Genomic DNA, 23426 nt, shown 5'->3' on the forward strand with positions numbered 1-23426 from the left:
AAATGCCAACCTTTACTGTATTGTAGGCATTTTGCTTATATGTAGAGGAATTTCTTATATTTCTGTTATTGAGCCATGGTGACAGGGCGACAACCCGGTCTAATCTTGTTCTTATGACAAACTAAAGGCAGGTTTCTCAATTACTACACGAGTAATGGGGTCAACCAGCAACCTAAGTAGTTTCTTGATGCAGTTTATTGAACCACTGGTCAAATAAGCATCCAAGTTCTCATCGTATTGGAAAAGGTGACCATCTTCTTCACAAAGAAAAAAATACAGATAAACCTGCATATATTTATAGATATATATTAATGAAAAATATGATAACTTTCTTTGTAATTCAAAACCACCACATTGTTTTAGTGAAACAGAAATCTCAAAATGGTCTGTGGCCATTACACTGCTAGGAACAGCAGCATTACTTGCACTCAATCTGAATAACTTCCCTTTGTTAACCAAACGAGTCAACCCGTGTGTGTGTGTGTGTGTTTGATGGAACAATCACCACTGATAAAAGGAAACAAACATTGTCATAAAATAACAAAACATACAATAACTTAGTTAACTTAACACTAGTCGTCTAAGTAGATGACCTTTTTTTCACAGGTTTGGAGTTTCAATAAGTACCAGGACTTTGTGTATTATTTTGATAACCTCCTCACAACAAGCTTTCAATAAAATAATCTGTTTAGCTCTTTGGATAACAGTACAATCTGCTTCAGTTCCACCATAAAAGTCTCTGTAGCACCACATCAAGGTATGAACAGTATGTGCTACGTTTTCAAAAGTCTCTTGCTCAGTATATCTTGGGTTTTTGTGAGGAATCCACCATTTGTCAGGAAGCTGCCAACTTCCAAAAATGGCTTCACTTGGAGTCTGCCAGCAGATGAACAATGAGTTCGTAAGTGGAGAGGACGATGGCTGTGTTGGGGATTTGTCGAATTAGCTGTGGAACGAGTCCTCTATAAAAAGCCGCGTAGCCTTCCTCCACCGCTATCAACCTCCCTGTCTGGAAGAAATACTTGTACTTGCTGCCTTCCTCCCGCAGCCTCGTTCGTATGACCTCTGTGGAGACAAACGCAAAAAAAGTATTAGTCATTTAAGTAAGTTTAAATACTTCTCCCTGACATTTGACAAGTTGCTGCATGGGCAAAACAATGAATTCAAGTTTTTACCGTGTGGGTAGGCGATGCAGGACGCACAACCCTTTGAAATTGCAGCTGCCACCATCAAGCTGAGGAAGTCTCTTGCTCCTTTTTCCTTCTCGCCATTCGGGGAGGCGAATTGGCTCTTGGCGAGGTGTTTCTTCAGTGTCTCGTAGATGAGGAAGCAGATCATGGTCTCCGAGATGCCAGCGTAAGATGCAGTCAGGCCTCGGTAAAAGCCCCGGATCCCCTCCGTTTTGTGAACATAGCGGGCGCACTGCAGCGCATTCATCTTTTTCTCTCCTCTGGCTCTGAAAGATCAGACAAATTAGACTTATTAGTGCTTAAAATGACATTATGATAATAAATGTCCATCACAAGGTAACACAACCCATCCACAGAACTGAACCTAAAGAAATGCAACTCCTCTTGGTGTAGCATTTAATAGTTATGTCAAAATAGTAACCTATTAATTTTCTGTTTATCATCTAAGCCAGCTTTCAAGTACAAATCCAACCGTTTCCCTGTTTGGTTGAATAAGCAACTTGTCTAACCATAACTGAATCTTTTTTTAAATTATTTTATCCTTTTTGCCATAATGCAGCCATTTTGTGTCACAGGACAGTGTTCTGGTCCTGTGACATGACACTACTGCCCTGTACTCTGTAATGTAAATATAGACTCTTCTTCTGGACGCAGGAAAGTGCGTCAGCACTGTGTATTTATGGCGCCAGGTCACACGATCAGTCTAATACACCGAGGAACCCAAGGTCAGTGCCATGAAGGCGGGCCCAGTGAAAGGTTTTTGTGACAGGTCACATCATACGAATTACCTTTGCCCCCTGTAAAGTCCCTAAAATAAGTCAGAGTTTTAAATCGCAGCTCGCCTAAAAGGGAAAAAGAAATGCAAGAGCTCAAATTTAGGCGAAATAGACATGCACTCACTTTTTCTCCAGCTGCATCCTGGTCTTGACCATCCAGATGGGGTTCATCAGAGAGTTGGTAATGAAAGCTGAGAAAAAGGGACAAAAGAATATTCAGTTAAGAATATATAGTTTTACACTACTTGGAAATATGACCATCGTTCCCTCAGCGTAACTATCATTAAAGTTGTGAAGGTTTTTCAAGTTGAACTAAAGTGTACTGTTGGTACAGTGTTAGTTAATATAACAAATTGGGAACTTGCAGACTGCTCACCTGCGACACCAGCAGAGGACATGTGCACCACTCCACTATTAGGAACGAACAGCCCATTGAATGTGTCTTTAGATTTTGAGTATGCAGCAAAGTAAAGTGCTCTGTGAAACAGAACGAACTGGTTAGAACTCCACAAAGATTAACACACGGTCCTCAGACATGAATGCATTTTTGATATGTGCAATTGTGTAAATGATTCCATTTGGGCTGATGTGAGTGTTTGACAGAGGGAGTCCAGAGCAGTCGGGTTTCCCCGTGCCCGCTCTCTCTGCTCGGTTTCTGGAACAAACCATTACTGCACCAGAATGGGCTGAATAAGCACTGGGCACCACGGACCTGCTCTGAATGTAATCCTGTTCAAGTTGGCCAGTGGAACGGAGGGAAGGTGGAGTTACAGAGCAAAGGCTCAGACTGTAGCTACTCATTAACCATGGGGGAAAGTATGGGTTACCCATGACCCCTTTTTTAGTATAACAAAGTTTCAAAGTCTGATCAACATTTAATGGAAAATGCATTAGGTCAATTCCTTTACAGTTTTATTACTGTTGTATGAAGGTTTACCTCCAAGATTATCAACCATGAGCCAACGGGGCAAAGTTCTGACTATTTGTTGACACTAAAAATAGAACAAAGGTGAAATTAAAAATTAAAAAGGTGAATGCAGGTGAAAACTCCAATCTCGTTATGACCTCTTCCAAAACGATGTAGACACTAATTATTCTCCTGTTATTCTCGTTACCAGTGGGTCTGTGAAACTTTGTTTTTTGTTCTTTATTCAGGTGTAAACTGGCCCCCCACACTACTTAGCGTGAACGTGGCCTCTATAAGGCTGAGGAGGGGCTTGTGCGCTGATGTAATGGGAACCGCTTGCCCTTTATACAGCCAATTGAAGCTTTCAGGCTTTTTAGAGAAAAATATAAACACTGCTTCCTCCTTTTTTTTTGTTAGCTGAGCTGGTAGAACACAGTCTGAGGGGCGTCCTGATACACGGAAACAAGACGCTGCTGAGAAAAAAATCACCAGAGTTTCACCTCATGACACACCCTACCTCTGCCTTGTTCATGTGAGTATAATAAAAGGACACTTCCTTGTGTTTTATCATTGACTTGTAATGCAACATGCAGGTCTCATGAACTCTGACTATCAAACTTAAAATCGCAGTGGCTAGGGATGGTGGTAGAGATGGACAACCCTGATGCATTTGAGCAACTAAAATGTGAAGTTTAGATATTGTTTCCACTTTACCTTGAGGGGGCTACACCAACGAGATTCGGCCCCAGACCACGGAAAAGTGATCTTGGTCCTTCTTTTTCGAGAATTGATCTGAAATTTTAAAAAAAGAGAAAAAGAAGAAGCAGAGAGTCAATGAAATAATCAAACAATTAAATAATAAACAATAAAATTACTGACTGAATGCTTTTATAAAAAATAAAAAAAACACTGTACATATTAAACAGTCTCAGCATTTGTTACGGCAAATTATCCCCGGCTCTATTAAGTATGAATAAGATAGCTCACTCTTGAGACAGCCCAAAGTGTTACATAAGCCCTGTTAACTTGAGCCGGTTTCGCATAAGTTTCTACTCTGGACCCAGCCCCCCCTCAGCGGTTGGTTTGTCACGTCAGCCACATCCCCAGAGAGACTCTATTTTGTAGATAGCAACCTTCAATCTCCAAATGACATTCAGGTCTGCCTGGGGCCAAGCAATGGGGTGGTTACAACTGCAAATGGTGCTGTTTTTTTGGAGTGCACACTTTGTCTTTCAAGAAGTGCACATGCATTCTACTTCCCAAAACCTATGCATCAAAAATTACCCTTTTAGGTCCATGTTTGTTTGTTTGTTTTTTTTTTTTTACATATTTTACAAACACATAGGCCTGAAAATGCCACAGCTCTGGAAAAAAAATCTGTTCTAATATAAGTGAGTAGAAAGACTAGAATAGGACCGGGACCATTTTCTCCAAATACAAAAAACGTGTGTTTCGGCACCAGTAGCTTTTATGGCCTCAGCTACAGCAGACACCAGTTCAGACAGGTTCATCTGTGGCTTTGGTCCTTTGAGTGTAATATAACACTGACCCAGCCCCCTGCTTAAAACCTTCTCTCTCTCTCTCTCTCTCTCCTTTTGGCCCACTGGGGCTGCTCCTCATCTACCCAAACCTAAGCAGATTCATTAAAAGGCTATTTTCATGAACATCTTGTCATGAGCACATTTTAAGGCCTGGCAGAAATGCATGTTTTGTGTTGCACCAAACAGCTTTTGTAGGGAGAGTTTTACGAAAGCAAGACTATGAAAGCAGACAAGCAGAAAGCTCTCCGAAAACATTTACACAGTCTAAAAACTGTTATAGTCACATATCTGTTCCATCAACACATCTAAACACAAAGTTTACATGGTAAAACAGTAGGATGTCACACTGCAACTACAAAAAAATAAATAGCTAACACAATAAGGATGAAGAGCAAAGTGCATCAACTGTGAGGAGGGAACAACTTGTCCCTTTACCTATTCAAATGCCTCAAGGCCCAACGCACACACAGTGCATTGCAGGAGTGTTTGCCAAAATGCACAAAGAAAAATCTTACCGCAGGACCTGCAGCAACCCAGGTGTAACAGTTCCTGGTCGGATAACCCCGGTGCCACTAAGGGTGCCGAGCTGGACCTGGAAGACGGGCCGGAGGGTGAGGCCGGAGGACTGCAACCGTGTCTTCAACACCTCCAGGGGGCTGGTCACGATGGCTCCCACCGTTCCACTACACCTGCACATAGATTACACTAAAATTAGGATTTTGATCCTTGTTTTAAACAAAGTAGCCAATATCCCACTGATCAAAACATGTATTTTTTGATTTATAATACAATAGTTAAACTGCTTGAAATAGTGTGTAAGATTAATATTTGGAGTCTTGACTGAGGAGACATTTTTTCCAAAATCGTGACAGAACTGAGGAGCCAGTACTCAAGTGCAATGAATAATTCTCGTCGAAGACCAGTGTCGTTCTCTGTAGTGGAAAAATTGAGTTAGCAACACATCTGGTGGAGCGTTTTGTTGCCTAGACATTCTAATTGCACTTGGGACTATTTTTAGATAGCAGCACTTTAGCAAGTTCAGCACAAAAATCTAATTCCTTTAGTTCTTTACATGTCTCATTAGAACATCCTTTATTAACCGTGTCTACAGCCTCGTCAATGACAAGCTTAGAAGTCTGGAACAGATTAGACTAAGCCCCTGTACTGTCTCATGCCTGAAGGACAGAGTCAAACAAGAGTAAAAGTAACACTATCTGACTGTTAGAAATAATAGAAAGCAGAAATTCAGACTATGACAAACAAACATGTTTTAATCATGTTGAAAATATGTGCTGTGCAGTTGTTCTGACAATGACCACCGTCCACAAAGATTAGAAACCGTGAGGAATGAGCGCTCTGAAAATGACACTCCTGGTAATTGTTGTTGTGCTGTAGAAAGAGGTTCTAATGGTTGTCATACAAGCTCAGCTGGTTTTTAAAAATGCAAATGTTAACTGCACACAAATACACATAACCATAGAGCATATGATCAGTAGGCTACGGTTCAAATAATTTGCATCATATAAATTGACTGATCTCACATTTAAACATGTTCAAATCAAATCACCCATTTCACGCACAAAGTTAACCTTTTTGTTTCTTCGTTTGTCGTAACATTACAAGGTCAAATGGCATAATTTTTAACAAGCCGGTGTTCCATAAATGTGACCTCATCGTCCACAGGGTGCCACCCATCTCCCGATTATAACAGTCCTACACAACATTATTCTGGGTTTTTACAAATAGCATTTCATTGGGCAAGGTGAGCTGTTGGCGTAAAAACTTTTATGTGGGAAAGTTTATCTATTTAATGGCCTACATGAATTGAGTTTCTGCCCTGTGATTGGCTCATATTTGCTTGTGGCCTCAAAGTAAATATGTGCCAATCACGAGGCAGAAACTGAATTAATTTAGGCCATTACAAATAAAATTTGAATGGTGGAGTAACATAACAGATAAAACATGTTGTACATTATCTTTGGGGTGTCTTGGATGTTCAGTAGTGATGTCTGTGAAAAATAAGCAATTGGTAAAACACAATCACTATTTGAAAAAGGCCAAACTTATAAAAAACTATGACTATAAAATGGCATTTGGAGTAGAGCTATAGGATTTCGCAAGGTCTCGTGAATTTAATAAAAGTTTACACGTGACTTTTCTCTTTCAAGAGAACCCATGACGTGAGCTGGCAGGCCCTCGCTGATCGGCATGGAATGACCCCGGAGTCTCACGCAACACCGGAGGACTAGAGGACAGCACACGGCTAACGGCTAACCGCCGCCGCCTCGAGTTCCACAGCCTGGGCTCTCACATCACGTCTCAACGGAGGCTGCACGTTGCCGCTCCCCGTCAGTCCACGACCTTTCGGGCGCAACTCGGGGCTTCGATGCCTCTCGCTAGCCAACAGAAGCTACGAGGTTAGCAAACTTCCGCACGGATGTGAAACGCGTTAGCCGATCGTCTGAATTAATGGTGGACAGCCGTCCAATGACAACGTTGGCAGTGGTATTAATGAACGATGCGTAAAAAATATTATTTCACACAAAATGATTTTAACGTTGAAACGTTTTGTCAGCCGCTGAAGGACATTGAAATGAACGCATCTAACTGCAGCGCTAACGCCGCGCTATGCTAACGCGAGCTAGCTCGCCTTTATGCCTCTTCGCATGCTGGCCGGCGGCCCCGCATCCGACAGATAAACGACTGGATCGTCTTTGAGCCGGAGGTACCTTTCTTCATAATATATCACCTTTTGAGTTATTGATATTAATAACGTTACACCGGTTGTTTTTTTTTGTTGAATCGGGTGTCGTGAATGTGACTCACCCCCCGGCGAAAAGATGAAGCAGCGTGTCTTTCTGTGCCATCTCTCTCTCCTTTCTTTTCACGCAGCCACCATACTCGTAATGTTGTTCCTGTTAAAATTGTCCCAAAGTAAAAAAAAAAAAAAAAAAAAAGAGAGAACGGCTCTGCGGCTGCGGCGGTGTGATCCGGATCTTCTGCCTGTGATCCTTGTCTCTGTAGCGGCAAGAAAGACTTCCCGGACCCGGTGGGCGGTGAGGGGCAGCGGCCCGCTGTGACGTCAGTGGGCGGGGCGGGGGTGTGTCCGTGACGTGGGACACGTGCCCTGCCTCCTTGTTCTTTGGAACTCCTTACGCAACGGAACCCGCAACAAGCAGAGGTCCCGCAAAACAACAAGCTGGACCTCAGGGTCCAACCTGACCACCAGAATTAATTATTTACACAACTACATACTAAACATCTCAACAGCCCACGATTAAAAGGGTAAGATTCAAAAAGATTTTAGCAAAATTAAAAAAAAACCCAACTATCTATTGACCGACATGAGAGGATGAAGACTTTTAGAGTGAGTGAGCTGTTGCAAGGCCTTTCTCTCTTGGCTACAAATCCTCCACATTTCCCTCACTAATAATGATAATAATAATTGTATGTATATAGTACCTTTCAGAAGCAGCTTCAAAAAGTGCTTTCACAAAAACATACAAATCACAAACAATTCAAATCAGCATCCCCACAATATTACGGTTTTCAGGTCACATACCGGTATTAAACAAATTATATGACAAGACCACATCACATAAAAGCAAGTCTATAGAAATGTTTTTTTCAAGTGACTCAAATGAAGGCACAGACATAAAGCTATTTATACATTCATGTGATATCACTGCAGCATATTCTGATATAGGTTGTCCTGAAAAAAAAGATGTATATAACTTGACTGTACATTACAGGGTTTTGGTTTTACAAGCATTATTACTCGAGGTGACGCGGCTTAGAGCTCAGAGGGTTACATTTATTCTTTTGATTATTTTGGTGGTTGATGGATGAAAATTATTATCGAATGTCATCACATACCACAGCAGTGTATTTTGATCTGCATGCTTATCTCAAACCAGTTATCTAATTCCTGTTACCTCCTGCTGCTACAACACCTCTCATTAAACGAGAGGTTTGCCTTCCCTATTATTAGCCAAGTTCAGATTCTGATAAGAAACGGAAATTGGGGAAGAAAAACCAACCTCATCTTCCTCAGCAGGAAGATCACATGACAACAAAACACTATAGGTGGAGACTAAATCTGACACGGTGAGAGTTAACTGTGCCCCATCATGCCAGATCATGTGATGTTATGGTATGTACCACCAGCCAATGAGAGGTGTGCAACAAACATAGGAATGCAACTCCCCACTGTCATCTGGAGAGATATACAGAAAAATAAGTTACACAATCACCTCGATAAGAGCTTGTTTGTCTTTGTCTGCACAACAACACCTGAGCCTGCACTCCAAAACACTCCTGTCAATCCTGCAGTGCTTGATATTTGACCTATTTTAAATCATAACAACATTTGTGTCATTCTATATTGACACACAACAACACTGACATTGGGCTTCAGCTCAATTAAAATATAAGAATCCGAAGTCAATTTGTTCCACTGTGTTTAAATCTTTGTTATTTACTCTACTGGTACTAATGGAGTTATTAATGTATTAAAACAAGGTAGGGATGTCCTTTGTCTTGCCAACAGCGATGGTCTAACATAAGTGTCATTAAATGATCCTCTGAGCTGTGTGAAGTTAAACAAATACAAATGTATTTGAGTATTGCCACCAACTAAGTAACTTAACGCAAACAGTGAGTATTTACAATTTTGAGGCCCTTCTCTCTTTACTCAAGCATTTCCAAACTTCTACTCCACTTTACTTCAGAAGGAAGTATTGTCCTTTTTAATCAACTACATTTTTTTTATCAGTTGTAGTCACTGGTTTCATTTCAGATTGAGATTTGACACATGGTGGAGATCATGAAATGTAATGCGTTGTTAAAGACTATACCAGGGATTTACTGCCCTTTTTGGCTTGTGAAATCTTGTCATCTCACCCAGCATCTATAGCTGGAGTTTACTGTCATAATCCCTAAAGTTTTGAGACATGGTTTCAATTGGATAATGGTTTTAGAGTCAAACAGGTACACTTATTCAATATGTCAAAAACTAAACAACAATTAATTCTTAAGTCAAAAAACGGAATACATGTTTGTTCAGCAGAGATTTATCTATTTTGTTCAAACTTGACCCATTTACCATCACATAACCTACAGCAATGAGACTGGATGAGCTTCACTGACCTTCATGGTTATTAAATGTTGGAAATACTGACACCAAGCGGCCAAAGATGAAACCTTTACTTATCGGACAGTCACGTAGAGCTCTGCCTGTCAAGAAATGAAATTCATAACCCCTATAATAAACCTCCTGTAGATGTCTTTATTCCTTTTGTTGCCTAGAGCCTCATTGTTTATGAACCTACTGGTACTGGCTTTGTTAAGTTGCAGGTGCAGTTTAGATCCCAGTGTGTGTGTTTGGTGTGTGTGTGTGTGTTTACAGGACAGTTTCTGTATCGGTGATACTCACAGTAGATGGAGGCTCAGTGAGAGCCCATCCCACCTCTTCCTGCCCCATTTAGCATTTGTTTCCCTCAGTGCTTGCCCCATGTGCACCTCACTGAGTAGTATTTCAGTGTAAACCTGCTTGTTGAATATTCACCCTTGGTGTATCTACTGCAATGCTGACTCTTAATGTAGTATTATTTTAATAAAGTTTTAATTGCAAAAGGGAATTTTTTTTTCATGCCCTTTCTTGCCCTTACACTATGAGCTTTAATTAACTTGTAAATCCAGGTATTGATTACAGTCATTTTTGAGGCAATAACATACATTTTTACATTACACCATATGTTTTTCATAATCTCATTTGGTACAATTTAACTGGGATAGAATATGGATGTAAGTAATGTGTGTATAGAATCATTGCACTCCTTTCCATATAATAAGATACATTTCTTATCATTTTAATATATTTCCCAGCACCCTGGATGTGTGGACTCACATCTCACCTACTTCATGGGAATGAGTAAAATTGTGGAAACATTAAAAAAATTCAGTTTTTCTGAAAATGCATATCCTCCATTATTCTGTGTACTGTGATTAAAACAGCATTGTGCATGGTAAAATACTTTGTGTGACCAGTGTGTCCAAGAATGTGCAAATCCACTGTCTATCCTAATCTCGTCAGACTTTCTGTATGGAGGGGAAACTAATCCAGCAGCTGCCGACTGACGTCTTCATCACCCTCACTGCTGGTAAATTCCTGTTTTGCCAGAGAGATTCACAAAAATATCTGTTGCGTGAGGACCTCAGACATATTATTTCTAGTCCATTACATGTATGTAAATATTTGTTGTTTAATAATCACTCATCATAAGCGTGTTAAAACTTTAAAATGATTCGTGAAATGGTTATATAGAAGATTATAGTAAAAAGACAAAATGAAAATGAACATGTAATTCCAAAATGTGTTATTTGAGTAAAAAACAACAACTTTGAATGCAATAATCCAATTTGCATTTTCACATACTGATATGGACATTTTTGTTACCATAATAAAATGAAAAGGGAAAGTTTTCAAAGTCATACCCCTGCTGTGCAGTGGACAATATTAAAATGTTAAGTCAAATTTGAAAATTTAAAAAAAATATTACCTGATCTTCCATCTAAGCATTTAAGAAAATATTCAAATCACAATCATAATTAAAATGCTACCATCTCATAATAGGAAATGTATAACATCATTTGACATTTCATTATCAAAGACGAACCCTGCTCAACTGTGCACAATATTAAAAAACAGTAAGGGAAATGTACATGTCAGCACATTGTTTTGGTGTCAAAACTAAACAGAGCCGTCTTCTCATCAAGGCTCGTCTTCAGTTGGGACATCAATCCTTCTCTTGAGCCGGACACCACAAATCTTGACTTGTGATCATTGAGTGATGGCGAATTCTGTGAAGCTGACAGGATCCATTTTGTTTTTTTACACCAAAATAGCATGCAGACATGTAAATTTGATAATTCGGTCCACCCCCCCACAGCGTAAAGCTTAGTGGCCTTTCAACAGACTCTTGTAAGAAGCAAAATTAATAATTTGAAATAATCTTTAATAGATAATTACAAACAACACTACATCAAGGAATACAAATAAAATGGAATCTGTAAGCAAGGGAAAGTAAAGTGTGGCACAGTGTGTCCACGTCCAGCTGAGTACTGAATGTGAACATCTGTACATTTGAAAATACTAGTCAACAGGTCTGTGATATGGCATTTGACAACATGTTGGCAACCTGACCTTCACATTAGTGCAGCACTTTGTGGATTGTCTCTTCTGTCATTACGTCGCCTCAGATCTGCAGTTTTTCCGATTCAGGCACAACTTTGTTCACCTAAATAATCTGCCCCCCTCCTCCCCTCATAAAACACAAACACTACATCAATGGCTCTCAGTTATGTGACAGTGAGACCCAAGAGTAGTAGATTTACTTCACAACCAACTGTTACACTACAGTAGCCGTTTCAGTGGTTGAATGAATTAAAAAAGAAAACAACTCTTGAGTCTTGACAGCATGTGGTTGAAAATGACTGAGCTACAAAAAAGCAGGTGTGACAGAAAAGATTAAAAAGACACTGATTGTATAGGAAAAAAACTGAAATCCTGTAGAATCATGCTACGAATAATCACAGTGACATTATTCTTCTGTTACAATTTCTGCTGATGATGTTCCCGTCACATGCTTGATGGTAAAAGCAATGGGGCGCGTCCATCCACATCGCAGAGGGAACAGTGCAGTGAGTGGTGAAAGCTGCTCTTCAGCTGCCTCACAGTGCATTCAGAGACTCAATGCAGTGGTCAGCATCTCCTCTCCTTGTTTTGTGAACAGCAATTTTTTTTATTCATTATTAATTTAAAAAAAAACATCTTTTAAAAGCAATTAGGATTCCATGTTATAATTCTCATTTTTTTAAAGGATGTACAAATTGATGTGATGCCACCTTGTGGTCAGATACTGACAAAGCACCTTTGCACCAAGTTCAATTTCCATCACACAACAATTCAATTTAAAATGCTACAAGATACAAATCCATAATCATAAAGCCTGGAGGTCACAGCAGAGGTACTGACTAAATATGCCACATCAAACTGGAGGAGGTACACCAATAAGGTGACTGTCGTGGCATCGTCTGGATCAGCATGTGCATAGAGCTCAGTGATTCCTGATTTCACAAAGTTAGAGGATACAATTGCAAGGAGTCATAAAAACAGGATAAGAAACAGACACAGAAGCATACTTGTTGAGTCAGTCCTGGAGGTTTGAACAATCCTGTCAAACGGGTTCAACCCAAGACGGATCCCAGAGAAACATGAGAAAGAGACGAGGGCGTGCTGTGTGTGTGTGTTGTGACTGTCGTCAGCGTCATTGGTAGAGCAGGTAGTTCTTGAGAGAGGCCGGCAGGGGCAGTCTATGGATTTCACTCAGACGGTCTCTTCCTAATGCCACCCTCACAGAACGCCTACACAGGTCCATCAGAGAGAGGGGTTCAGCTGGAGGGAGACATCAGAAGTGTAAGGAAGAGCAAAGGTTGCAATGTTAAGATGTCATTTCAAGAGTGTGTATATGCTTGTAGCCTAAACTCACACCTGAGAGGCAGGGTGTTATGTGTCATGTCCATTAAATGAGCACAGAGGGGAAGGGGGACTGTTCTAGAAACGTGATTTGAACAACAATATAACGCTGGTCTCTTGTTACCATGGGGAACTCATAGGCAATAAAGCCATTTCTCTTTAATAAACATTAACCAAAGTGTATTCTAAAATCACTTGCATTATTATTGCACTTTTTGGGGTAATTTCTTCCTGGTTGAATGCACTTCTTGTTGCTTTGGACAAAAGCATCAGCTAAATTAATGTAATAATAAAGTAAACTTACTAAAAACATTTTTACAAACCCCATTTAACAAAAACAAAAATCAACAAATCTTAAATTTGCCAAATGACAAAAATAATAAAATAATGTCCAAATCTATTACAAAGAAGTATCTGACCAAAAATGAGCAAACAAGACAAAGAATGTGACGACACACAGTCAGTGCCAAACTTTGGTACTTGATCATTTTCAATATGTCCATATTTTCAAACACACATTTTGTTTTGTTCTTCAAAAAGAAGCCTTGCCATTTGTTTTAAGTTTGACCTTTGTTTTTAGATGTTAAAACCGAGCCCCTCAGAAAATATAAATTTTTGCCATATTCTCAAGCCACAGCATGTATCCAAACCGCCAGGACATTACATAATTGGTAAGCCAACTGATATCAATAGAGTATTAGATCTGGGATTTCCCTGCTCCACATCCAACAGTGAGAGCAATGTCATTTTAAATTGAATGTGATTTTTATGCATATGCCTGCTTCTGTAAAGCTTATTGTTTTTCCTGTACAGATGTACTGGATGTATTGAGGAGATAAATACCAAATATGAATCTACATATTGTGACAAAAGGTTAGGCAGGTTAGAGGGAGATCATGTCTTTACACTTAACTCCTAACTGAGAACAGGACGCAGTGATATCATTCTCACATGAGAAGTGAGTCAGAGATACAGTTAAATATTAATTCATATTATCTGGATGGCAAAGCAAGAATACAAATCATTCATGTTATCGCATTGCTTTTTATAACTGCAGAGAATACTGATACAAATCAGAGACAACAGAGCTGCTCCACAGTAACCCCGTCTGTTGTCCTTTTTACTGTGACCAACACTTTACGTTGTTAATTGCATCGATAAATGCTGTCTCTGTTTATGCAAGCGCTGTACACAAGCCACCAAAACACAGTTAATAACTAAAGCAGTTTTCAGACATGAACTCCGGAAAATCTGAGATTTATGACATTTTCCAGAAATGTTTCCTCTGGAGCTGGCAGGAAAAGTTCCAGAAAAAATGTCCGGAGAAACATATTTGGACATTCACATATCTGTCATACAGCCCCCCTGGAAAATTTCTGGAAAATGTCTGGACTTCCGTGCATGTCTGAAAGCAGATTAAGAAAGATTTTGAAGGTTAAAAGGTTGTACTTACGATCAAGACCATTTATGTACCGGATTCTTATTTCACAGTGTCCCCACACGGCGCTCACCACCGGGTAGACCTTCCTGCCCTTAAGTCCTCTGAACGCCACCCCGAGATAATGTCCATCCACTATGTAACCCAGAGTTCCCTCATCCATGTCCAAGACTACCAAGAGCGAGTCTGGTATTATGAAGGTGTCGTCTGGCTCAAGGAAGGCTGGGTAGGTTTTTCCTGGTTGGTTCTTGCCGTCATGGTAGAGTTTACTCCTACACAGGTCCCAGCCCCAGGACTCAGCGTTGCTTCCTACCAGAGCTGTGTAGCCCACCGAGTGTAGCGAGGCATCGCTTGTGGCCACTCCAACCACGGCATGCGTGCCCCGCTGTCGCATGGCCCAGCTTATCTCCCACACATGCAAACCTCTCGTGTAGCCAACGCGTCCGCGGATGGCGTCCGTGCTCTGCGCCACTGGGTGCCTGTGGAACACCAGCTTGTTGTCGTCCTTGACGAAGATGTTGAGCGAACGGTCATCGTTGTTCCACGAGTGCTGGCCCTGGACGTCCGGGCTGGCAGGGGGCATGTCCAGCAGCAGATCCAGTCGAGACGGCTTGGTGCGACTCAGGGCCTGTAGCTCCAGCTTCAGGGGACTGAATGCCGGATCCCGCATATCGATGGTTTTGATGCCACCTGGGACTTTTTGCCCCATGCTCGGGGTCGTTATAACAGCTCCTTCTTCCTCCTCCTCCCCCCTCTTCAAAGACTTATGGGGGGAGTAATCAGCCTCAGACCCTCTCCTCCACTCTGCTACTGCAACCAAAGAAACGGGGTTGTGCCTTGGCCACTCGATGCAGACAGCCAAGGTCAGCCCGAGTGTTGTATGAAGCCTACATGGAATAATTAGAGATGAAAGGAAAAAAGACAGACAAGTCAAATACTCACTTATTTACTAAGCAGTCTTTCTGTTTGAACCTAAAAGACAAATGGTTAAAGATAAGGCACATGGTAATTGTATCCTTATCAAGCCATCATGGTACATCGGCTGTAATTATGTTATACAGCTCTTGTTTACATTTAACAGGAAATTCACTCAGCGTTTTAACTCGATTCATTTGGTAAATGAGTAAACAACTACTGATATTGGCTGCAGGACGGTTAAGCGGCATCAAGAGTGGCTTTGTTCTCATGTGATGCTGTGTTTGCGACAACATAAAGAAGGCCATGTCCCATGACCTAAGAGATCTGAGATGTAAAGCTGAATACTGACTTCTGTCAATTTCTCACCACCTTTGTAAAGATAGTTAAGATGCACTATCACTGATGTATCAACCCATCTCATTTTGATCTACAGTCTAGGGCAGTCAGAGAGTAGATCAAGACCATATGGCGTCGGTTTTCTTCCCTCCCACTAAGCTATGTTGAGTCAACCAAGTCAGACAAGACAAACAAGTTTCTGCCGCTCAATCATAAATGTATTTTTAAAAGATTATGTATAATGGATTAGACTGCTAACAGTGAATAGACTGGCCTAGTTACGATGTCAGATCGAAAAGCTGCAGTTCAACGTTTAACAACTGACACGTATTAGCTGGTGTGTAGTTTTAATAACCACATGGCTAAACAGGGTGGGGCATTGTGACAATGAGTTGATATACAGGTGTCAACTGTAAGAGATTTACACCATGGCAACTATCCCTCGATAATTAAATGTGATAGGACTGCTTTGTGCCAAAGATACTTTTTGGATGTTGCCTTCACAAATGTGGAGGTTATTCCAGACACCTGAATGGCCTTGAGGCATCTCACGTTGTTAAAACTTGTAAGGCTGTCACGTGGTCATGTGTCACTGACCAAGTGTCGGTGCTGGTAATGTTTGATGAGAGCTGTGACACAAAACTATCACCAAGATCAAAAAGTATTAACGCTTCCGGATACCGTTCTGTGCACGTGTGGTTTTTACGTGCGCAAGTTTGGAAATTAAATAAACGCCACAGTAACAAGTTTCTGGTCTAGAGTGAAGTTCCACAGCTATCCTTTTAAGTTCACCTTTAAAAAAAACCTACTCAGATCTATATATGGTATATATGGAGATCTGCTTCTCTAACTGACAAATGTCCGTTTTGATGTGCTCCTCTTGCTATGTGACCCACTTCGGATTTTGCTGAACAAACAACATGGAAACACTGAAGCCTTAATTGATTAGCAGTTCTCAATTACTTCTCCAGCTTTTCTTGATAAAGTCACAGTCAATCCATGTATCTGTGATGCCATGTTGTTGCCAATTTTGACCACAACAACTATAACAGATAGTGCTTGACAGCCTGACAGAGGACAACTCTGGGGTTTTTTCGTGCCTCAGAATCTCCAAACAAAATCTTGAAAAACATGCTATTATTCTGATGTTTACCCAGTACGGCTGGGTATCGCAACTGGTTTCCTGAATTGATTTGATTCCGATTCACAACATTAAGTTTTGATATTGATTAATTTAGAGATATTTCAGTTTCAATACCACTTCTGCTTGGTTACGACATAGATTTTCAAAGAACTAATGCTGCAAATTGTACAAAAATGTATCTCTCTAACGTGGTGCATTATTAAAAATAGTAACACTTACATTAAAAAAATTGACCCCAACTCTACAGTACAGTCGTAGGTGTACTTCTGTCTTGACTTGGACAGTACTGTATGACGGACGGAAAGCTAACAGGAAAACAAGCACTAAGCAACAACAAAAGTATTTCGCCAACCCTTAATGGGCTGAAACGTTACTCAGCTATTCTGAAAGTGAAATATTCCCACAAACTCCAAAAATAGGGGGAAAAGAGGGGGGAAACTGCAGCCATTTCCTATTATATGGTTGTCTAGTCAGAGGGCAACAGGAAAACCAGTAATAAAATGTCTGGCAAAAAAAATCAAAAGACATTTTGTTGTGTTTGAGGGACATGGGTCTTTTGAGGCAGAAACTGTTCGAGGAATGCAGAAACTTGACAATAAAAGGCTGAGGAATACCTGCTGTGCTTTATTTCACCAACTCCATTACATTAGAACACAGCTATGCACTTACAGTTTTTACTGAGAAGCCTGAACTGTTAAACAACATTTATACAGTCCATCTACATTCTTCATTTGATTTGAAACATTAAAAAGGCAACTGAACCCCAACTGTAATACTAGGCTACTCTTTTTTTAGTGAAAGCCCTATTTGACCATATACTCCCCACTCGACATTAAGGATCAATATCCCAAAGATGTGATGCAACTTTTTGTGGGTGCAGGAGAGATTACTGCTGCAACTTTTTGATCTTCATATTTCTGCCAGTGTTGCAGGGAGGCTTTACAGAGCATTGTGTAATATGGAAAACTGCTTCTGGGAAGGCCACTCTAATTGAATTGTAGACAAGAGTTCATTGAGAAGTGCTTTGGCTCTTCTTCTAATGCAAGTAAACAACCATTTAAATGGGTCATGTCTCTCTAGTGATTTGAAAACAGGAGGGAAGAAAAGCAAGCAGCGGGTGGCCAGCATCTGAATGTAAACATATCTTTTTAAATGCCTGTCCAGCATTCAGGGAGAGTGAAACATGTTAATTTGCACACTCTTGGAACCAGGAGTTTCCCATTCCCACTCCCTGTGGCAAAGGGCCCCCTTATTACGTAGAAGTAAATGAAAAAACTAACATGCTCCATGTTGAATCTAGAGAGGCCTTGAGACTGGCCACCTTGGATATGCTCAATACTTAATGTAAATGGTATTATATCTTACAACTAGTATGTACATTGTTTGCCTTGTATTTTCTTTATTTTAAGAGATATAGATGCTAAAAAAAAGGGGTGCATGGGTGGGTTACCCTTTGCAAAGTTTCACAAGTCATTAATTTAAACTATTTGTTCTACATGCTTGAAAATCTCAGGGGTTCTTCTACACTATTAGATGTCTTTAACTTCTAAAATAGTTTTCATACAGTTGCATATTTGTGATTTGGAGGCCTCTAAACCACATTCGATCATCCTGTGTAATGTTAACATACAACATTTACTAATAAAAATGTACCTACAATTTTACAATAGCACATTTTAGAGGTGCGCGATACCGTCAAATCCCAGTATTTTTTCCCAAGGTTATCATACCGTTAAAATCCCATACCGGCTCATGTCTGTCTACAAGTCTAGCTGCCTGTGAGGAAATGTCGAGGAACTGACGATCTTATCTGGACATCTCCAGTTTCACATCTTGCTCGTACTCAGGGAAGACAATATTGAACTGCTGACTCCAGCGTTCATTCAAGTTTGCTAACTTCTATAAAGTGCGCTAAAATCTTTATTGGCCCACTTGCTGTACTCTGGCCGATGTCTTTCCGGAGGGGTCCATAAATGGTACAGCCAAACAGTGTTTTTATAGCATATGGACCGCCCTCTAAACTGGCAATTACTTGCAAGGGTTCAATAGCCCAGGGTGCATTACTCCCAATAAGCAGCCCTATACCTGCATCTATTTTTGGTATAGACACCTGCAGAAGGTGAGGCCACCTGTCTACGTCCTCTTGAAGTGGAATGTTAGTAGCTTTTATCCTTTGGCCATTGTTTGTCTTGACTTGAACTGGAACTATTGCTAAGATGCAATCTGCACCAATGAACCCACTTACAGCTGAATCTCAAAGTCCATCCTCACTTGTGCGTTACCCCTTGGTTCATAACAATGTTTTTAGCCTTCATGTGCAATAATGTAGGGTGTGACTTCATGCAGAGTTGATGATGTGCTAATATGTCCCTGTTTTAGGCAGCTGAAGCACAAGCCTGTAGTTCACGCACAGACTTGACTTCTAGTCACCTTAGTTTCTGGCTTTGACTCGGGACCCGCTGCTTGGTTACTGGAGATAGTTGCAGTAGTTATAAAGCCTCTCTTGTTTGCACTTCTCCTTTGCAGCCTCTGATCTGCTTGAACTTTATCTCGGCTCTTTAGGGCAAAGTCCTTTATGTCACCAAACTGTGGGTGCAAGGCTTCCTTAGCTTGCTTGTTAACAAAGTCCACAAGGTCATTGAAATTGGCTCAGCGATTTTGTCTGTCTTGAATACCAAAGACCAAGCTTTTCCACTTTTCCCTCAGCTTGTGCGGGAGCTTGGCAATGATAGCATACATGTGAGCTGCATTGTCCAACTCTTCCATGTACTCCACATCAGTCATAGCATTACTACATCAAGTGAGATAGAGGCCAAAAGAATGGAGAGCTCCTTCGTCTGACTTTATTGTGGGCCAGTTCAGAGCCGTGTTGATGTATGCCACTGAAATCTTGTAGGCATTCCTGAAATGTTCACCAAGAAGTCTCTTGGCTTCACAATAGCCGCGCTCCGGCTTCATATGGAGACAGCGCCTTACCAGCTCCATGGGCTCCCCACTGGTGTAAGGTTCCATAAAGTAGAGTCAGTCTTTGCTCCTCTCCGTCTTGTCCTCTACTCCATGTTCGAATGCCCTGATGAACAGCCGATATTCTAGTGGGTCTCCCTTGAACAGAGGGTTTTTTTGAGGAGGCAGATCCTAGTCTCTGCTGCCAATTAAGCATTTCAGCAACACCTTGTTAAGTGCTGGTCTCTGGCATCTCTGGTATCCCTGCTTGCGGCTGAGAAGTTGCAATGATTGATGTTTGGACAGTGTGTTGAATGTCATTGCACTACATTCCTTTCCTGTCTGTGAGTGAGGGATACTTGGAACCCACGTAAGAGTTCATTCGATCACGACTTGGTGCTTTGGGTGAGATTCAAAGCTCTTCAAACACATGCAATATCTTAATTTTAGCACCTGATGCTAGCACCTCTTTTTCCCTTTTTATTTTTTCCCTAAGATTTGTCTCTGTTTTAGAGCGGATGCTTGGACTAACAACGTATCTCTGTCCACTAAAACTGAAGATGATGCACTAGAAGAACATACAGAACCTGCCTTGGAACCACAAGATGAGTGGTATGCACTGGAAACGCTGTCTGATGGCTGCACCTCTTCGTTGCATTTTGCAGCTTCTAAAATGCATAGCTGAGCCTCAGATATCCAAACCATAACCTTCTCTGCAAAATCTTGAAAGCAATCAGCTATGGGTTCGAACCAATCAGTTTGATCCCAGATCATATCTTCCTCATTGTTGACATGTCCCTTTAACACTGGTATTTACATCACAGAACTCTTCAAACTGCTTGTTAAACTCAATTTTGATCTGAATTGCCGTTGGGCTGTTATCACCACTGTCCTCCATTAGTTGACGTATGCGATTCATTTTGCATGTTAGCTGAGCTAGCTTCGCTTTCCGTGAGCTAATTGCACATTGTAACTCAATCTCCATCGCCTAAGCTATGACCTTCGACAGCCTGGTACCCACAACTGTATCTGTATCTTCATTTCCGTGCTCCGTTTCTTAAGGTAACTTGCTTAACTGGCACTTCTCTTCTTTAGAGAGATGAACTCTACCAACAACCACGGTATCTTGGGATTTCTTGTACTTGATTCTTCTTTGTGTTTTCATGTGGGGAGTTACGAATGTGGGGAGTTGAGACTCATCAGTTGCCTTGGATTACACGAATTGTAGTCGCAACAACTTCCACAGGACTCGGGTGTAAAAAGATAAAACAAAAATATTTATTCCAGTTTGTAAATGTTGAGTATCCAAAACAAAGTCTTCCTCATCAAAAAAGTATAGTATGGCTACAAATCCGTGTGGCTCGGTCGCTGCTTGAGCTTCAACTGAACTAACTAACTAACTATCTTCAAAGCAATGAACATAAACATCAAAGACATGAAATATTAAACCTCAAAGACATACAGGGCTATTCTTTTTTAAAGCGGCAGTAACATGCTTACTTATTTAAACAGAAGCTTAATATATTCTTGCATTTAACAACCACTGTTCTTAAACAAACATAACATACTAAACAAAATATAAACTGCACTTATTTAAAGTCAAGGACCCACGGTGCAATAGTACAAGAAAAAATAAGATAAATAATATATACAATAAATAAATTCTAAGTAGTTCCAAAGTAAGAGTAAGGCAAAACCACACGGTATAGAAGAGCTAAAGAAATTGAAAATGTGCAATAGAAAGGAAATACTGTACAGTATGTGAAATATACAGGAATCTAAATAAATAGAATAAATTGAGCAATATAAAGGACATGGAATAAATGTAGAGGGCACTGATGTTATTTAAACTAAACATGAACATGTGGAAAGTTACCTTGGCTCCCACACTAGAGTTAGCGATGACATTTCCTATGTTGAAATTTGAACAACAATGTTTTTAGTTTTAAAGCAAATTCCAAAAATGTCTTGTCTTGCAAATGTATTATACTTTGCTTTGCACAGTGACCTTTTCTTCGGTGCAATTGGTGAAGTATCTGTTGTACCCTCATTGGCATTAATGGCGTGGACAGACTCTCTCTGCAATATTTTTCCCAATATCAAGTGGGACTGACCTATACATTCAAAGAACCTCTCAGAGCAGTCCACCCTCCATGGACCACAGCCCTCGGAAAGACCGCGGTGAAGTCGAATCAACAGTTGTGAGAGAAAGACGAACTTCTTGTAACCTGCTTCAGACCAGTGGTCCGTTCAAGTACCTCTCATAAAGTGGTACCCGGGGCCTTCTGGACCGTGAACCCGTCATAGCTCGTCGAGCTAGCTCATGACCGAAGCTGCCTGATCTCCAGACGAGCTCCCGCGGGCTCGGGGCTCGACCCCGGGCGGCAGCAGCTCGCGGATCGAACGACACGAACCGTCGCTTCGCAACATCGCTGCAGCTCCGCCGATAGTCGGCTGCGTTCGACACGAACGTTGCACAACGAGAGGCGCCGACCGCGGTCGGTTAGCATCGACAGCAGCCGAGCGTGGCTCGCGTTGACGCTCGACGAGCCCCGAACAGACCCACTACTCAGTCCGTGTCTTGGACGTGGACGTCCGCGCGAGCGACGGCTCTCGGCGGGGTCGTTGTTGTCAGCATCGAACGTGTAATCGGGATGTAAAGAGTAAACACTGAAACCGAAACGAGCGCTTCGGCGGCCACCGCGCGAGCCGCGACCGAGAGGGGGGGGGGGGGGGAGGAGACGCGCCACAGACCTTCACAGAGGCGGTGAGTGACGGCGGCACCGGGTCCGGATCAGGCCCCGCACTCACTCCATCGTCGCTTCCCGTTGTCGCCCGAGCTCTCGCCGTTGCAGGCTGGACATGAGTTAGGGTGAAGTGATGATGGCTGCTCGCTAACATCCCTCGCGTCACGTGGTCAAATGCTCCCAGCTGCTCCGCTGGATTAGAACCTCCCCGCTGACGGGCGGCGAGCGGCGACTGCAAAGTCGGTTTCGCGTTGGACGCGCGGTTTAGGCGGTCATGTGTGTATGATGCAGACATTTGACCTTAGCTCTAGAAACAAACGAAACAATGACAGTAAAGTAGCAGTGGTAGAATCACTGATTAGTTGATGTAGAGAAAATGAATCGACTATTTTGATCATAAATAATCGTTTAAGGTACTTGAGAATGACAAATATTTGGTTGATTTTAAATTCTCCAGATTAATAACTTGCTTCTTTAAACTGTCCCAGTAGCCCAAAAAATAAACACATGTAAATATCATTCACACACACAAACACACACACACACACACACACACACACACACACACACACACACACACACACACACACACGTTACCATGTTCCTCTGCACACTACTGGTAACTGATTGTACTACTGGACTATTTCCACTGTTAATATTTCGTGTAAATTCTTCAAATTTATTATTCTTATTCTCTATATTTTTTGCAATTCGTATATTTTAAATTTATTTGTGTAGATATTGGATATATTTTTGAAGTGTGCTGTGTGAAACATGCTGCTGTTATACCGCTCAGTGCACTACAACATGAGCACAGTGAGTAGTGTAGTGCACTGTGCAATTCCCTTTCCTTCATTCATTCACACACACACACACACACACACACACACACACACACACACACACACACCGTTGTTAGTCTTACAGTAAAGCAGGAAGTTACACATTAT

At 41.3% G+C, this 23426-nt stretch overlaps 2 protein-coding genes and 1 long non-coding RNA gene across 5 annotated transcripts; 1 reads left to right on the forward strand and 2 right to left on the reverse strand.

Annotated features, from left to right (window-relative positions):
- Positions 1 to 177: 177 nt before the first annotated feature.
- slc25a33 (solute carrier family 25 member 33) lies at positions 178 to 7432 on the reverse strand. The gene is made up of 7 exons (XM_035645823.2): positions 7241 to 7432; positions 4930 to 5103; positions 3588 to 3665; positions 2343 to 2443; positions 2091 to 2157; positions 1176 to 1456; positions 178 to 1065 (listed from the first exon to the last, which is right to left on the reverse strand). The coding sequence occupies exons 1-7, from the start codon at positions 7279 to 7281 to the stop codon at positions 866 to 868; spliced, it is 942 nt and encodes a 313-aa protein (XP_035501716.1). The 5' UTR covers positions 7282 to 7432; the 3' UTR covers positions 178 to 865.
- On the forward strand, positions 3274 to 7378 carry LOC118317270. The gene is made up of 2 exons (XR_004795383.2): positions 3274 to 3405; positions 6583 to 7378. It is a non-coding gene; the product is annotated as an uncharacterized LOC118317270 (long non-coding RNA).
- Positions 7433 to 11409: 3977 nt separating the features above from the next.
- On the reverse strand, positions 11410 to 22712 carry spsb1 (splA/ryanodine receptor domain and SOCS box containing 1). Of its 3 annotated transcripts, none has more exons than XM_035645821.2 (3): positions 22484 to 22712; positions 14404 to 15275; positions 11410 to 12869 (listed from the first exon to the last, which is right to left on the reverse strand). In XM_035645821.2, the coding sequence occupies exons 2-3, from the start codon at positions 15095 to 15097 to the stop codon at positions 12742 to 12744; spliced, it is 822 nt and encodes a 273-aa protein (XP_035501714.1). In that variant the 5' UTR covers positions 15098 to 15275; positions 22484 to 22712; the 3' UTR covers positions 11410 to 12741. The 3 variants fall into 3 exon arrangements, with proteins under 3 accessions (XP_035501714.1, XP_035501713.2, XP_035501715.1); XM_035645820.2 differs by lacking the exon at positions 22484 to 22712 and adding an exon at positions 21844 to 22428; XM_035645822.2 differs by lacking the exon at positions 22484 to 22712 and having other exon boundaries at positions 14404 to 15293.
- Positions 22713 to 23426: the final 714 nt, after the last annotated feature.

The sequence above is a fragment of the Scophthalmus maximus genome, chromosome 3, assembly GCF_022379125.1.
Source record: "Scophthalmus maximus strain ysfricsl-2021 chromosome 3, ASM2237912v1, whole genome shotgun sequence".
NCBI lineage: Eukaryota > Metazoa > Chordata > Actinopteri > Pleuronectiformes > Scophthalmidae > Scophthalmus > Scophthalmus maximus.

Bases quoted from the DNA above. Each gene is read 5' to 3' on its own strand.
- slc25a33 (XM_035645823.2), bottom strand. From the start codon at position 7,281: ATGGCACAGAAAGACACGCTGCTTCATCTTTTCGCCGGGGG. The intron at 5,104-7,240 runs GTGAGTCACATT...ATCTATGTGCAG, and splicing joins CTTCATCTTTTCGCCGGGGG to GTGTAGTGGAACGGTGGGAG. The intron at 1,066-1,175 runs GTAAAAACTTGA...TTGTCTCCACAG, and splicing joins CTGCATCGCCTACCCACACG to AGGTCATACGAACGAGGCTG.
- spsb1 (XM_035645820.2), bottom strand. The intron at 12,870-14,403 runs GTAAGTACAACC...GTCTCCCTCCAG, and splicing joins GTACATAAATGGTCTTGATC to CTGAACCCCTCTCTCTGATG.